This window comes from Mandrillus leucophaeus, unplaced genomic scaffold, assembly GCF_000951045.1.
Source record: "Mandrillus leucophaeus isolate KB7577 unplaced genomic scaffold, Mleu.le_1.0 Scaffold52, whole genome shotgun sequence".
NCBI classification, from domain to species: domain Eukaryota; kingdom Metazoa; phylum Chordata; class Mammalia; order Primates; family Cercopithecidae; genus Mandrillus; species Mandrillus leucophaeus.
Window position 1 is genome coordinate 3,909,652 of NW_012105586.1, and position 14,322 is coordinate 3,923,973.

Sequence of the window (14,322 nt, forward strand, 5' to 3'; positions counted from 1 at the left end):
CTGCGTCCAAAGCCCTTGTGTCCGCACAGGCACACGGACGTCTCGGCGTCTGCGTCCAAAGCCCTTGTGTCCGCACAGGCACACGGACGTCTCGGTGTCTGCGTCCAAAGCCCTTGTGTCTGCACAGGCACACGGACGTCACGGCATCTGCAGCCCATGAGCCTGGTCCCGACACCTGGGGGCTGGAGGGAACAGGAGCGCCCCTCAAGGAGTGCATGGCTCTGCTCTTCTGGTTTTAACCAAATGCTCTGTGAAGGGGAAAGGGGGACCGGGAGGGCGAGAGCTGGGGGAGACGAGGATTCAGAGAGGACGCCACACTCCCCTGCCCGGGAAGCATGCGTCCATTTAAGGAAGGAGAGCTCGTCACTCCACACAAGGTCTACATCCAGTCACACGAGGTCCCTGATCCTCCTGCGGTGAGCTAGTGTCGCCCTCCGGCAGCCACCGGACCTGAACAAAGCCCTCTGCTTCTGGCTGAGCAGTGGCAGATGCTGCCCACGGGCCTCACCCACACTTCACTGGCTGAGGCTGCACGGAGACCACCCCCGGGGCCCAGGGTGCCATGAGCAGACAGGGAGCCACAGGCAGAAATTAAATAGTGGCAACTGGTATTTATTACAATTATATACAGTCCTATCTTCCATTCTGAGGTCTATACATGATCACACAAATGAACATGTGTTTCCTGGGGGAAGGACAGAGCTGGCTGTTGGTCAGGAAAGCCCTGGTACCTGGCTCCTCCGAGGGAGTGAGCCCCCATCTCGCCATGGGATTAGCTGAACCATGACACGGCAAGCGAGGGCATCAGAAGCGCAGCATGGTTTCATTTGTCTGGGAGGACGACGGGGCACGAGTGAGGTTGGTGCTGGGGACAGGCACCTGCGGGGTCCAGGGCCGGGTCCAGGGAGGGAGGGGGACGGCAGACACCAGAGGGACCGCAGCTCCTCCTCCACTGAGGAGTCGGGAGGCAGTAGGGACGCTAGCTCTGGCCATGCGTGGTGTCACGGTAGTCAAGACACTCGGCAAACACACCCTGGGCAAGGCGTCTGTCCGGGAGAGGGGGCTGGGCAGGGGCTTGAGCCCCGAGGCTTCGCTGCCTTCAGCCTGACTTGAGATCAAAGCCAAAGGCTGCTGGGCCTGGGGCTGGGGCTGGCGGCCAGGTGAGAGGAGGCCAGGTGGACAGAAGTGCGACTCCCCACGCTGCCACCAGGCCGCAGTGCAGCTGAGGACAGCTCTGCCCCCTACCTGGGCTCCAAGCTGCCCTCCCAGGGCCAGAGAGGGAGGCAGGGTGTGGCCACGCACCGGCATACTGGACGCCGTCCTCAGGGCTGGAGGCGGTGGGCGTGGCCCTAGTCCCGCTCACTCTCGTTGCTGGCACCCTCAGGCCGCCGCAGCTTCTCCACCTGCTCGTTGATCTGCCCATCCCCGCCCCGGCGGTCCTCCCTCTGCACCCCCAGGCAGTCTTCCTCGTCCACATGGCTCACGTCATCATCCTCCTCGTCCTCCTCGTCCTCCTTGTCCTCCCTCTTCTCCTCCTCGCCTTGCACCTCCATCCGCACCTGGCCCTTGACGTCCACCACCCCCTCGCCTTCCTCTTGGGGGCCCAGCAGGTGGTAGGTGGCCGTGGAGCCCTCGGGGCTGTGGCCCTCCTTCCCAGGTGAGGACGACGTGGACTCGTTGCTGACGGGTGAGATGTCGCTGCTGCTGTGGTGGTTCACGGCCGCGGGACTGGAGGGTGACGGTGACTTGACCGGGATCTGCCAGGAGGGGATCTTTGGGGCTGACGGGGACGGAGGGAACTGCCTCCTGGCGGGAGAAGCAGAGGAGGAGGTTGGTGGCGGCATTCAGGACTCCCACCCTTGAAGGGCCACGCCTTCCCTGACCCCCAAGGCCTTGGCGATGGTGAAGGGCCACTGGGCAAGGGACAGGATGGAGCCCTTCCACCCCTCCTTTCAGGAGCAAAGATCCTATAGCTGAGATAAATGCCAAGAGTGTCCTGTGCCCCCACCGACAGCCCAGGGTCCCCCCGGGACCCCCGGGGCAAGGCCCACCTGCCTGGGCAGCTGCTGGAAGCCAAGTGGGGCCTGCTGCCTCTCGGAAGCCTGCTTCCTCCTGATCCTCAGCACTGTCCCTGCCTCCACCCCAGTGGCCAGGAGAGGGACAGGGTGGGGAGGAGCCCAAAAGGGCGATGACTGGGGACTCCAGACACCTGAGCCACAGTCCTAATTTGTCTATGGTCTGAGCAAAAGGTGGAGGCAGGGAGCCCTGGCCACTGGCAGGGGGTCAGACACATCAGAACCAAAAGAGCGGTGGTGGTGCCCTTTGCTAGAAAACTTCTGAGCTCAACACTTTCAATGGGCAAGAGTCAGCTCTCCCTTCTGCTCCGTACTCCCTTCCTGGGCCAGCAGCCAGCCCAAACCAAAGCCAATTCCAGGAGGGACCTGGGAGGTCAGGTCCACTTGGCAACGGCTCAGAGACAGAGCTTTCCAACAGGCAGGCCCATCTCTGCCTGAGCCAAGAGGACAAAGCGCTGCCCACAGGGCTGTCTCCCAGCAGGGCCTCAGACACAACTCTCCCCCTAGACCCCACTTGAATGGGGCACACACCACGGCCTGCTTTATTCACCAGCATCCTCAACGCTAACAAGAAATTCCGTGTGCAATTTTCTTGGCCCCACGGTTACCCGACGGCCTGGCCTCCATCCCCACTGGTCTCGGTTAGGGAAAATGGAGGCTGTCTCCTAATGACAATGCTCTGGCCTCTGCCAGCACCACACCTCTTTCTAGGACATCTTCTTTTCCTCCGGGAGAACCAGGAAGTTGAGTGGCTTGGAAAATGGGGTCTTTTGACTGGAGCCACAAGACCCCTCTGCACCCCATCCTGGACCCTAGTGAAGAGCCCACCTGTACCCTCCCATTCACCCAGCTCCCACCAAACCCAGTCCAGCAGGGAAACAAGGACAGCCCATGCAAGGCACCCTAGGGCATCAGCCCAGGAGGACAGCCCACATTGGCGGCTCCCAGGACACAGTGGCTCCTGGACACTGGACTTTCAGTTTTAAAAACCAGAACAGTCCAGGCACAGTGGCTCATGCCTGTAATCCCAGCACTTTGGGAGGCCGTGGGCAGATCGCCTAAGTTCAGGACTTCAAGACCAGCCTGGCCAACGCTGCAAAATCCCACCTCTACTAAAAATAAAAAAATTAGCCGGGCGAGGTGGCAGATGCCTGTAGTCCCAGCTACTCTGGAGGCTGAGGCAGGAGAATGGCTTGAACCCGGGAGGCAGAGGTTGCAGTGAGCCAAGGTCATGCCACTGCACTGCAGCCTGGGCAACAGAGCGAGACTCCATCTCAAAAAATAAATAAAAATAAAAATAAATAAAACCAGGACAGTCCCAGGCAAAGCAGGACAAGTGGGTCAGCCTGCCTCTGAGGCTGCATTGGTGACAATGTGCTGTCACTACAGAGGGACAACAGGGGGACCACCAAGAAGCTGGGGGGGCAGGGCCTGCTTCTACTCATGTCTTCAGTCGTCCAAGTAGAAAACGCAAAGACCCTCCCGCAAGGGCTTTCCCTGGGACAAAGCTGTCACTGAGTGGTCACCCGGGGCTCAGGAAGGAGGAGGAGCCAAACCAGGAGGTTCTCCTCTGCTCCAAAGGCCCTGCTTTTTGGCTCAAGCTGTCCCTTACCAGGTCTTGACAGGCCTGGGACTGTATATCAACACTCATGTGCCACAGACCGTCACCTCTGGAGTGGAGAAGTGGTCAACTGGGGAATGAAAAGAGAAGCTCAAAAGGCCCCAGACTCAGTGCCTGAGTCGCCCAGACAGATGGGGTCCTCGGGGGTGGGAGTGAGGGTCATGCCCCTCCCATGCCCCAGAGCTCCCAGTCCCCCTTTCCAGGCCTGACCAGAACAGGGTCCCCGTCCCTCCCTCCTACCGATTTAAAAGAAGTCCTTTCAAGGAGTTAATTTCGGACTTGAGTTCGTTGATATTCTGGGACTCCAGGATCCAGTTGGTGGATGTGGTGGCCTGAAAGCAGAGCACAGGGAGCAAGGCTCAGGGTGGGGTCCTTGTGGCACGGGCGGGGCCTGCGGCTGCAGGAGGACCTGGGTGGGGGCAGCAGGTGGGGCATTCTGGGTCTGTTCTGGGGAACGTGGAGGAAGGTTCTGCCACTGCCCACTGCCTGCCATGCCTCTGTTTGGATGACGACATCCTTAAACATTCCCACGGCTCTGTTTGGACATCTGATGACTTAAGGAATCATTACGTGTTTTTAGGTGCCATAATGGTACTGTGGGCATCTTTGAGAGACATGTGGAGGCGTGAAGGTGCGGTATGAAGTGGTATGATGCCTGGGATATAAGATGGCCCAGGGTGGAAAGAGGAAACAGCCACCATCTCTGACAAACCCCATCCTTCCATGCACAACTTTCCCCTTTGAAGGTAACACTGTTTTCCAAATAAACTTCACAGGACTACATCTCACTTCTGGCCAAGCTTGCTGGTGTAGATGGGGAAGAGGACAGCCAAACCAGAGGTTCCCCAAATGGGAGCTGCCGGTGGCCACCTGCTTGTGGCATGTGCACAGAGGACAATGCCACATGAGGCCTCTGTGTGAGATCTACCTCGCCCAGGCTGAAGGCCACCCCAGGCTGTCTTTAAGTGCACAGATGAATATTGCCAGCTCTCCTGATACTGCACCCCCGGGACGGCATAGGGGACATTCCCTGGCTGTTCCCCACCAGTGTGTGGTGGGCCGCTGGGCTGGCTTTCAGAGGCCTGGCCCCTGACGTGGGGTCGGGGGCTGCTGTGGGCTCGCCGCAGCAAGCAGCCCAGCTGGCACACCTTAGCAGGGAGCAGTCCTTTGGGGTCTCAGGAAGGAAAACCTGGGCAGTCTGAGTGTGTGTCACCCGCCACCCTCAGACACAGCCCCTCAGGGTTCCTACTCCAGACCACCAGACACGGAGGGCCCAGGAGCCACTGTTCTGGCTTCTCTGAGACCTTGAAAGCTACAGCAGCCCATTAACAAGGGCGCAATTTCCACTCACCGGCCTACAAAGGACTCAGATTTCCAAACGCATATGGTGCCAGATGCCAGGATTTAGAAATAAAATCTGACATCTGGGGCTTTTTAGTCAGTCTCTTTAAAAAACAGTTGTAGAAAACTCAGAGCCTTCAGTTTTATGTAGGTTTTTTAATTACTTAAAGCTCTTCTTTTTAATTTTTTACAGTGCTCCAGTAGGAGTTTGGAAGCCAGATATAAAAACTTACATTACAGCTGAGAAAACACAGCTCTGGGTCTTTGGTTTATGGGGTAACCGAAGTCCTCACACATACGAGTTTAGATGCCAAGCCAGTGGCCCCACTGCAGCTCGGGAGAGAAGGTTGGGGTGGGCCAGGGACAGCGGCAGCAAAGCCAGCTCGAGGAACTCTGAGGGGCCTGACCCCTCTCACCACCCAGCACATCCCGGGCCCCCACTGCTTCTTAAACACAACATGTGGTCTTCATCTCATGCGCAAGGCCTGAAAACAGTTTTCCAATTTCCGGGATGGCTTCTAGCCACAGGCCGACCATGGATCCAAAAGACGATCTGACCCAGGAGAGCAGGCGGGGCCGTCGCTGGGCTTCCTGGTGCTTTAGGGACCGGCCACCCGCGGAGAACATGCGCTGCACGGTGGCTGGAGGCGGCCACCAGTACCCGCAGCCACCCCAGGAGGAAGGGCAGGCAGCACCTCTGTGTGTGCTTTGGATGTCCAGGGGGGAGATGCCCGGGACTCTCTTCAAGAGACACCCCAGACTCCATGGAAAATGGAAAGACTGTCATTTTCGTGGTTTTTGCAAATGCAGAAGATTTGAGAGCTGGCTCGAGCCAAGTCGTACACTAGGAGTGGCTTGCCCTGGGCGAGCAACTCGGGACGGGACTCTCCGGAGCCCAGCTTGTGGGGGCAGCCAGCGAGAACTGTCCGCCGGGCACAGAGCTGTGGGGCAAGGGACAGAGAGAACAGCCAGTGGGTGTTCCGGAGCCACCAGGCCACTGTCTCCTGGACCTGGTCTGTCTGACGCTGCCTCAGCGATGACCCCTGTTACCCACCCACAGAACCCAGGCCTGCAATCCTGTGAGTTGGTTGGAGCCAGGCACCCTCCTGAGCCCATGAAGAGCCCCACGAATTAGGCGCCATTATGGCTCCATTTTACAGATGAGGAAACTAAGACTCAGAGAGGTTAAGTAACTTGCCTGTGGTCATACAGCTAACAAGTGGCAGGGCCAGGAAAGCTGCCATGCCAAGATTTCTTCACATTTGGGCAGTGAGGCAAGGACACTGACTCGGGAGTCGCTTCTGGCTCCCTAGGGTTGCTGGAACCTGTGGAACCTGAGTCTAGAGAACCTGCCCGCTGCACTGCGATGTGGACGGGGCTGGTGCTGGTGAACTGACTGCGACTCGCTTCTCCCCTGTCTGTTTCAGAACCCCTCCTGGCCATGCTGAGCTGCAACCTAACTTAGAGGTAGAGGCCGTCCCGCGTCTACACAGAAAGCCTCCAGAGCTGCGGGGATATGGCTGCCATGAGATCTCCACAGGCAGAGGGTAGCTTTTCCTTCCTCCTGTTGGGAGGTGACAGAGAGAGAGAAAGGACAGCCTCAACGGTTAAACGTCATACTGACTGCCCAGCAACGGCCTCCTGTCTCTACAAGGAGAGAAAGGGCAGCGTCGGCTGTGGCTGTGTAACCACCGTGAGACTGGGGCAAAGTCCAGCTCCCGAAGGTGGCAAGCCGCGCCCAAGGGACAAGAGTGAAGGGCACATGGGACAGACCTGGGCCTGGAGGGCCCTGCAGGGCAGAGACAGGTACCTTGGCAGCGGCCAGCTCGTGGGCGAGCTCCTGGATCTTCTGCTGCTGCTGAATCAGCAGCTCCTGGACGGAGGCGAGGGTCGTCTGTAACTGAGTCACTGCGAGGAGAAAGCAGTCACAGCGCGGGTAAATTCACAGGCACAGATGTTCCTCTCGCTCGGTCCGTGCACCTAGGAGCTGCCCATGTTCCCGCTCCATCTAATTTATCTGCAGACACCCCCAGCCCCCCGCAATCCATCTAATTTATCTGCACTCTGGGTGATCTGCCTGCACTGTGTCTAACCTCTAGTATTTCTACTTTATCTTTCCATTGTGTAGTTGTCCATGGTCAACAGTATATCCGTCCAGAACCTCTCCCCTCTAATTAGAGCTGGCTATGATTTGCTGAGCTCTCCCGGCTTCTCTGGCGCCTGCGTCCTTCATCTCCTGGGCCTCAGTGTCCTTGTGAAACTCCTGGGGTCTCCAATGCCAGGACAGATGCATCTCGGGTCCCCGCCACATTCACATCCAGGACTGGCTCAAGCCACAAGTCCTGTTTCCCACTGCTCCTTCCTGCCCTCCCCACCTGACCCCAGGCTGCCTGCTCCACTCCCTGGTGTCCTGTGACCCCTGGGGACCCTGCTGCCACCAATGTCAGCCTTGCAGGAGCAAACGCCAGGAGAATGGACAGCATCAGAGGGTTTCTGAAAGGGTTTCCGTGAGCTTCACAAATGTGCCCCAGAGGGACACAGACTCCTGCCTGGGACAGGTGGCTCTCTCGTTGGCCTCGCTCTGGTTTCTAGATTCAGAGCTGCCGTCTAGTAAACAAGTTTATAAAGAAGGGAAGCCACCTCTGGCGCGACAGGTCCCAGCTAATCTGGGCCATTGCTGGGGCACGGGGTAACGAACGTGAGCCCTGTCGAGTCGATAACAGGGGAGGTGGCCAGGGTCCTGGGAGCCACAGTAATTACAGACTCTCTTGACCCCACAGTGGAGTCTTAGAGGGAAGGGGGAAAATCACTGAAAACCCCCCTGAAAACCTCATAGAAGCAGAAATTAAAAATGAACTTTACAGCCCTTAGAAAGGCTGTCATTTTATTCCCCTTATTAATATTCTGAGGTTGGGAGCCTTTCCGTAAAAACATAATTAATTGAGGCCGCGCCGACAGTAAACAAGCAATTTCAAATTAAACCGAAATGACGGCGGCTTCATTTGCAAATGTGAACAGATTCTCAGAGCAGATAAATGAAGTCACCACATAGAGTGGAGACGGAGGGAGAGGGGAGGGGCAGAGAAGGGGCTGCTTGGAGAAGGCTGTGAGGGGTGACTTGATGGAGTCATTAATCTTTACCTGTCTGGGCCACGCTGCCACTCAGCTCAGAGAGACCGGCCTCCATCCTCTCCAGCTGCTTCCTGTCCTCTCGGCCGCCCAAGATGAGGGGGAGCAGGTATTTCTGCAACAAGCGGGACAGGGTGAGGAATGCATACGGACCCAGGGTTATCCTCCAACAATCTCTCAAATTCTGCCGCCCAACTTTCTCCCGGTCATCCCCGGGTTTTGGAAACCCTAAGCAAACACCATAAATGAACAAGATATTTGAAAAAGTTACGAGACTGCGATTACAACCACGTAAAAATTCTGCCTGAATAAGGACAAGGACCAGGAGGGAACGTGGACAGGGAGAGTCAGCTGGATCTGCTGTGATGGGAACTTTCTGGTTCCTTTATTTACTTTTCTTAGTGATGCCACACTATTTCTGTAACACAAAGTTTTAAACTCTACTGTCAAAGTTGTAAGATATAAATGTGGATGGACACATAAGCATCAGATACTGCTGGAGCCTCCGGGAGGCGAGGAAGGAGGGGCAGCTCTTCCCGGCATATTCTCCTGAATCGTGAACATTTTGAACCTGTGAGTGAACCACCTATTCAGAAACAAATGAGTACAATTAATAAACAAAACATCACTGGAGAAACTAAAGGAAAATCAACAACACATTTCTGGGACCCTTGGTTCTCTCGCCAGGGGATAATAACATCAGTGCTCTGAGGCTGCTGGAAGAGGTCACCTCAGTCTTTTTAATGAAGCCTGAATCCTCAGAACAAACTTCCTTCATGTAAGAGTCAAAAGAAGTCGAGTTCCCCAAAATTAAATGCAGGGCAGAAGGGAGAGGAAGGCGCAGGACCAGAAGAGACTGGCTCTGGGAAAAAAGAAAGTGGATGCGGCAGGGCCACCCCTCACAGGGGCCTAGAACCAGGGATGCCCGGGGGGCCATTCAGGAAGGAAGTAGGCAGGGCAGGGCTGGCAACAGGTGCTCTTGGTCGCCTTGGAGGTGAGGGTGTGGAGGGGTGGAGGTGGGTGGCGGGGCCTTCAGGGACAGCTGCCTGTAGGAATATGTGCACTGATGTCCAGCCACTCGGAATATGGAGACAAAGTCCCCCAGGTGAGGAGAGTGAGACCCACTGCCCATTTCAGTGGGTGCTGCCAGCGGCAGTGCAGCGCAGGCCTGGCAGGAGCTGCCCAGGGACAACTTTGATTCTTAATCTGTCTGGGCCCAGATAGGAGAGAGGACGGACACCTCTCCATTACGGTTTCTGTACCAGGGAAGGAAAAGAAGGTCTCTCGCAAGGGGTTTGTGGGAACTCATTTCCAGAGTGACTCCTAAGTGAAGATCATTCTTCAGCAGCACATGTATAGACGCATTTTCCATTTTGCAAAGTGCTTTTCAACCACAGTGTGAGCTATTACCCACAACTGAGCCAGAACTCATCAAAGGCAGCCTTATGCTTCAGGATGAAATGTCCTCAGCATGAAAGGTAAAGAATTCTCGGCCGGGCACGGTGGCTCACGCTTGTAATCCCAGCGCTTTGGGAGGCTGAGGTGGGCAGATCATGAGGTCAGGAGTTCGAGATCAGCCTGGCCAACACAGTGAAGCTCCATCTCTACTAAAAATATAAAGACTAGCTGAGTGTGGTGGCGCATGCCTACAATCCCAGCTCCTCGGGAGGCTGTGGCTGGAGAATCGCTTGAACCCGGAAGGCAGAGGTTGCAGTGAGCCGAGATCATGCCACTGCACTCCAGCCTAGGTAACAGAGCTAGACTCTGTCTAAAAAACAAACAAACAGACAAAAAAAAAAATCATATATGTGTGTGTAACCAACTAAACACCCCATTTCTGAGATCAGAAGTCCTAAGGGCAGGAGCAGACACGCTGCCCTAGCCGAAGTCTTCACATGTTTATAAAGCAAGTCAAGGGCTTCTTACCATTTTTTTTTTTTTCAATTTCAAGAAACTGACCAGATGCTTTAGAAATTCTCTTGTTACCATTGTGACTGATATTGCAATGTTTCTTTTCTTTTTTAAAGTAGAGCAGAGAGCCCAGAGCTTCGTAGAAACTATGGTGGCAGCTCCCTGTGAGTGCCCACACCAAGGCGAGCTGCCGAGCTGCCCTTCCGCTCCCAACAGGCCACAGGCCCTCCATGGGTGGCCATGTGACAGTGCCTTCTGCTCAGTACAGCCGGGGCATTCATTTGAGGACTCTGCATTTGTATCACATTCTTCTTGGGGCTTGTATACAGTCAGTGATTTGAAGGGGGCACCAGTTCAGGGAGAGAAGTACTGAGCCCCAAGAGGTGTTTTTGTTCTGTTCTGTTTATTTATTTGAGACAGAGTCTTGCTCTGTCACCCAGGCTGGAGCACAGGGGCACAATCTTGGCTCACTGCAGGCTCACTGCAACCTACACCTCCCAGGTTCAAGTGATTCTCCTGCCTCAGCCTCCCGAGTAGCTGGGATTACAGGTGCACACCAAGACACCGAGCTAATTTGTGTATTTTCAGTAGAGACAGGGTTTCACCTTGTTGGCCAGGCTGGTCTCAAACTCCTGACCTCAAGTCATCTGCCTCCCAAAGTCCTGGGATTATAGGTGTGAACCACTGTGCCTGGCTTATTTTGTTTTTTAAATTGAGACAGGATCTCCTTCTGTGGCCCAGGCTGGAGTGCAGCAGTGTGATCTCAGCTCACTGCAACTTCTGCCTCCCGAGCCCAAGTGATCCTTGCACCTCAGCCTCCCGAGTACAGCTGGGACTACAGATTCACACCACCATGCCCAGCTTATTTTTGTTTTTTTTGTTTTGTTTTACTTTATTTGTCTTTGGTAGAAACAGAGATTCACCACGTTGGCCAGGCTAATCTCAAACATCTGGGTTGAGATGGAATCTTGCTCTGTCGCCCAGGCTGGAGTGCAGTGGCGCGATCTCGGCTCACTGCAAGCTCCGCCTCCCAGGTTCACCCCATTCTCCTGCCTCAGCCTCCCCAGTAGCTGGGACTACAGGTGCCTGCCACCATGCCGGGCTAATTTTTTGTATTTTCAGTAAAGACTGGGTTTCACCGTGTTAGCCAGGATAGTCTCGATCTCCTGACCTCGTGATCAGGTCAGGATCCTCAGCCTCAGCCTCCTAAAGTGCTGGGATTACAGGCGTGAGCCACCGCGCCCGGCGCTTGTTTCTCGATTTCTAACATGGAAATGTCCAGCTCCAGGAATACATGCTACACTTAAAAAATTATATTCTGCTATAACTGTCATTAGCTTTTGTACTGCATCAAAAATGAAGAATCCCAGAGTACCACGGCTGAACATGTTTCATGTGCCTTATGGCGAGTCTGGGTGCTCATTCAGGTTGTTTAAAAAAAAAAAAAAAAATCACCGGCCAGGCACGGTGGCTCAGCCTGTAATCCCAGCACTTTGGGAGGCTGAGGTGGATGGATCACCTGAGGTCATGAGTTCGAGACTGGCCTAGCCAACACAGTGAAACGCCATCTCTACTAAAAATACAAAAATTAGCCAGGCATGCTGGCGCATGCCTATAATCCCAGCTACTCAGGAAGCTGAGACAGGAGAATTGCTTGAACTCAGGAGGCAGAGGTTGCAGTGAGCCGAGATCGCGCCACTGCACTCCGGCCTGGGCGACACAGCGACACTCCATCTCAAAAAAAAAAAAAAAAAAATCACCGATCGGGGTGGAGGAGCTGGCAGCCTCGAAAGAAAAGAGGCTTCTCTCCAGGATCCCAAGATCTGGACTGGCCACCTACCCTGGCCCTGCATTTTCTAGAAACTAGACTCATTTGCTTCATGTCCAAGTTGGGCCTTCACAAGGAAGTCAATGTTTACCTCATGCCTGCAGTTCTGTTGCAAGCAATGAGCCTGGGATCCTGAGAGTTGACCTGAGAAGCCTGGGAAATCCTAGATTTCTATAGATGCCAACACAACAGAGCAAAAAGAATAGCTCCCATACATCTGATGACACTAAGGTTCCCACTGCCGCTCTTAAATGCTATGGCAGAACAATGGTGTATAAAGCTCTTCCATGTGCCGGGCATGGCTCTGAGCCCTCTATACGGGAGACTGACTCTTCGGGACTTCACAACAACCTCGTGAGGTTGGGACTGTTATCCCCATTTTACAGACCAGAGCCTGTGATCACCAAGCTCCTGAGGGGCAGAGCCAGGGCTCAGCAAAGCAGCTGGCCCAGCATTTATGATCTTTTCCATTATGTTATTCTGTGTCTCAAAACTGCTCACACGGCTTCCCTGTGCAGGCGCTACTCTAAGTGCCCAACACGGGCTGGCAAGGGACAGACCTCACGATGCCCCTGCAAGTAGAGATCTGGGTGGTACATGCTGAGTACTGGAGAAAAGATGGGCAGAGCCTGCCAAGCCCCGCAGCAGGGCAGGGCCTGGATCCAGCCGTAAACCCCGACTTCGACTACAGCCTCTCGCTGCCAACACGCTCCAGGGCAGAGCACGGCAGTGCCTCCATGCAGGGGAGCCAGTGAAAGGGCACTGAATGCCACAGGGTGGCAGAGGCACAGCACCCACAGCCACTGGGGGTGACTCACCTTGTAGAGTTGGTGAAAGCCAAATGCGATACCTGCCATGATGATGGCCAGGGCGCCGTAATCTCGCCATCGGGATCCTGCGGGGCCTACAGGCGGGGTAAGAGGAGGAGGGTTAGAAGACGTACACGGTGTCCTTCCCTGGGTGGGGGCCGGCACACGTGCCTCAGTGGCACAGTCTCCTCGCCTCCAACGATGGGCAAGTGGAACACTCTACCGTAGGAAGGCAGCACATGATCATCACAACAGCAGCTCGGCTCCGTTCCCTCCTGTTCCCACTACCTCGACTGGGACACAAGGGATGCCAGTCACCCAACCCTGACTGCAGGCTGTGGGTGGAGGTATCTAGCAGTGAGCTGAGCCTCGAGTCGGGAGTCAGGTGGCAGAGGTGATCTGAAGACCGATGGCATGGTCTCTACCTCAGGAACAAAAGATCTAGAGACGATAACATGAGTACATTTTGGGGAGCATAAATATACCCACATATGCCCTACTATAGCTGGCGATCAGCTGGGGGCCACAGCAGAACCAAGCGGGGTCTCAGTGAAGTGGAGAGGGGGGCTGTGGTACGCTGGGTGGGGGCACGGGGGTGGGCTGTGGTAAACTAGACCTCCCAGCCCTGCTCTCGCTTGGAGCCAGCGGAAAGAAAACACGAGTCTCCAAATGACTGAGGCTTCGGAGAGTGAGAACGCCTATCAAAAGGGATGGGGGTGGCAGGGGAGAGGGGCTGGGGTCAGCAGGGCCTTGGAGGAGCCCTGAGGCCCTTGGGGGCTGGAGGGGAGCAAGCACAAAGGAGAGATAGTAGGTGCATGTGGACCAGGTGAGCACCCTGGGCCTGACTAAAGAGGAGAGCTGCTCTGGCCCAGAGGACCCCAAAAGCAGGGTGCTGGGGAGAACGGAGAGAAGCCAAGGAAGCTGCAGGTGCAGTGGAGGCTGGGGCGGGGCAGGAAAGAGGTGGAGAGGTGGCGCCAGGTGGACTGTGTGGTCAAGGAAGCCGAATATTCTTTCATAAGCAATGGGAGTCACTGGGGGACGTGATTCAGGGAATGCCATGACCCTGAAGAGCAGCACTGGGGTGGCTCTGAGGATGGTCAGAAGTGGGGGCCACAGAGGCAGAAGACCTGGGGCGAGGCTGTTGCAAGGGTTCACGAGGTGGAGATTGCCTGGGACCAGCACAGAGGGCAAGAAGGGAGTGGGGTGATGTCTCAGAACACGCTGCTGCTGCTGTGAAGAGCTGCCAGTCTTCGTGGAGGAGCACCTGGCCCCTTTCTCTTCTCTTCATTTGTATTAAGTAAGTCATCTTTCTAGAGGTGGGCTCTTGCTACGTTGCCCAGGCTGGAGTGCAGTGGCGATTCACAGGCATGTTCCACTGCTTATCAGAATGGGAGTTTTGATTGGCTCCACTTCTGACCTCCTTAGGTGACCTCGTGGTCCCCGCTCCAGGAGGTCACCATATTGATGCAGAACTTAGTGCAGAACCACCATCAGCACAGTGCCCCGCAGCCCGGAACTCCTGGACTCAAGGAATCCTCTCGCCTCAGCCTCCCAAGCGGATGGACTTACAGGCGCGCAGCACCGCGCCCGGCCCTGATTCTCTAGCAC

General features: G+C 55.6%; 1 protein-coding gene across 4 annotated transcripts in view; it reads right to left on the bottom strand.

Annotated features, from left to right (window-relative positions):
* Window positions 1-591: 591 nt before the first annotated feature.
* PEX14 (peroxisomal biogenesis factor 14) overlaps window positions 592-14,322 on the bottom strand; it is a 184,533-nt gene continuing 170,802 nt past the window's right edge. For all 4 annotated transcript variants that reach the window (XM_011996616.1, XM_011996615.1, XM_011996618.1 and 1 more), the window contains 5 exons: window positions 12,724-12,809; window positions 8,179-8,281; window positions 6,848-6,945; window positions 3,937-4,028; window positions 592-1,806 (listed from right to left, as the gene is read on the bottom strand). In XM_011996616.1, coding sequence (XP_011852006.1) covers window positions 1,350-1,806; window positions 3,937-4,028; window positions 6,848-6,945; window positions 8,179-8,281; window positions 12,724-12,809 — 836 coding nt within the window. In that variant the 3' untranslated portion in view covers window positions 592-1,349. The remainder of the gene's footprint in view (window positions 1,807-3,936; window positions 4,029-6,847; window positions 6,946-8,178; window positions 8,282-12,723; window positions 12,810-14,322) is intronic.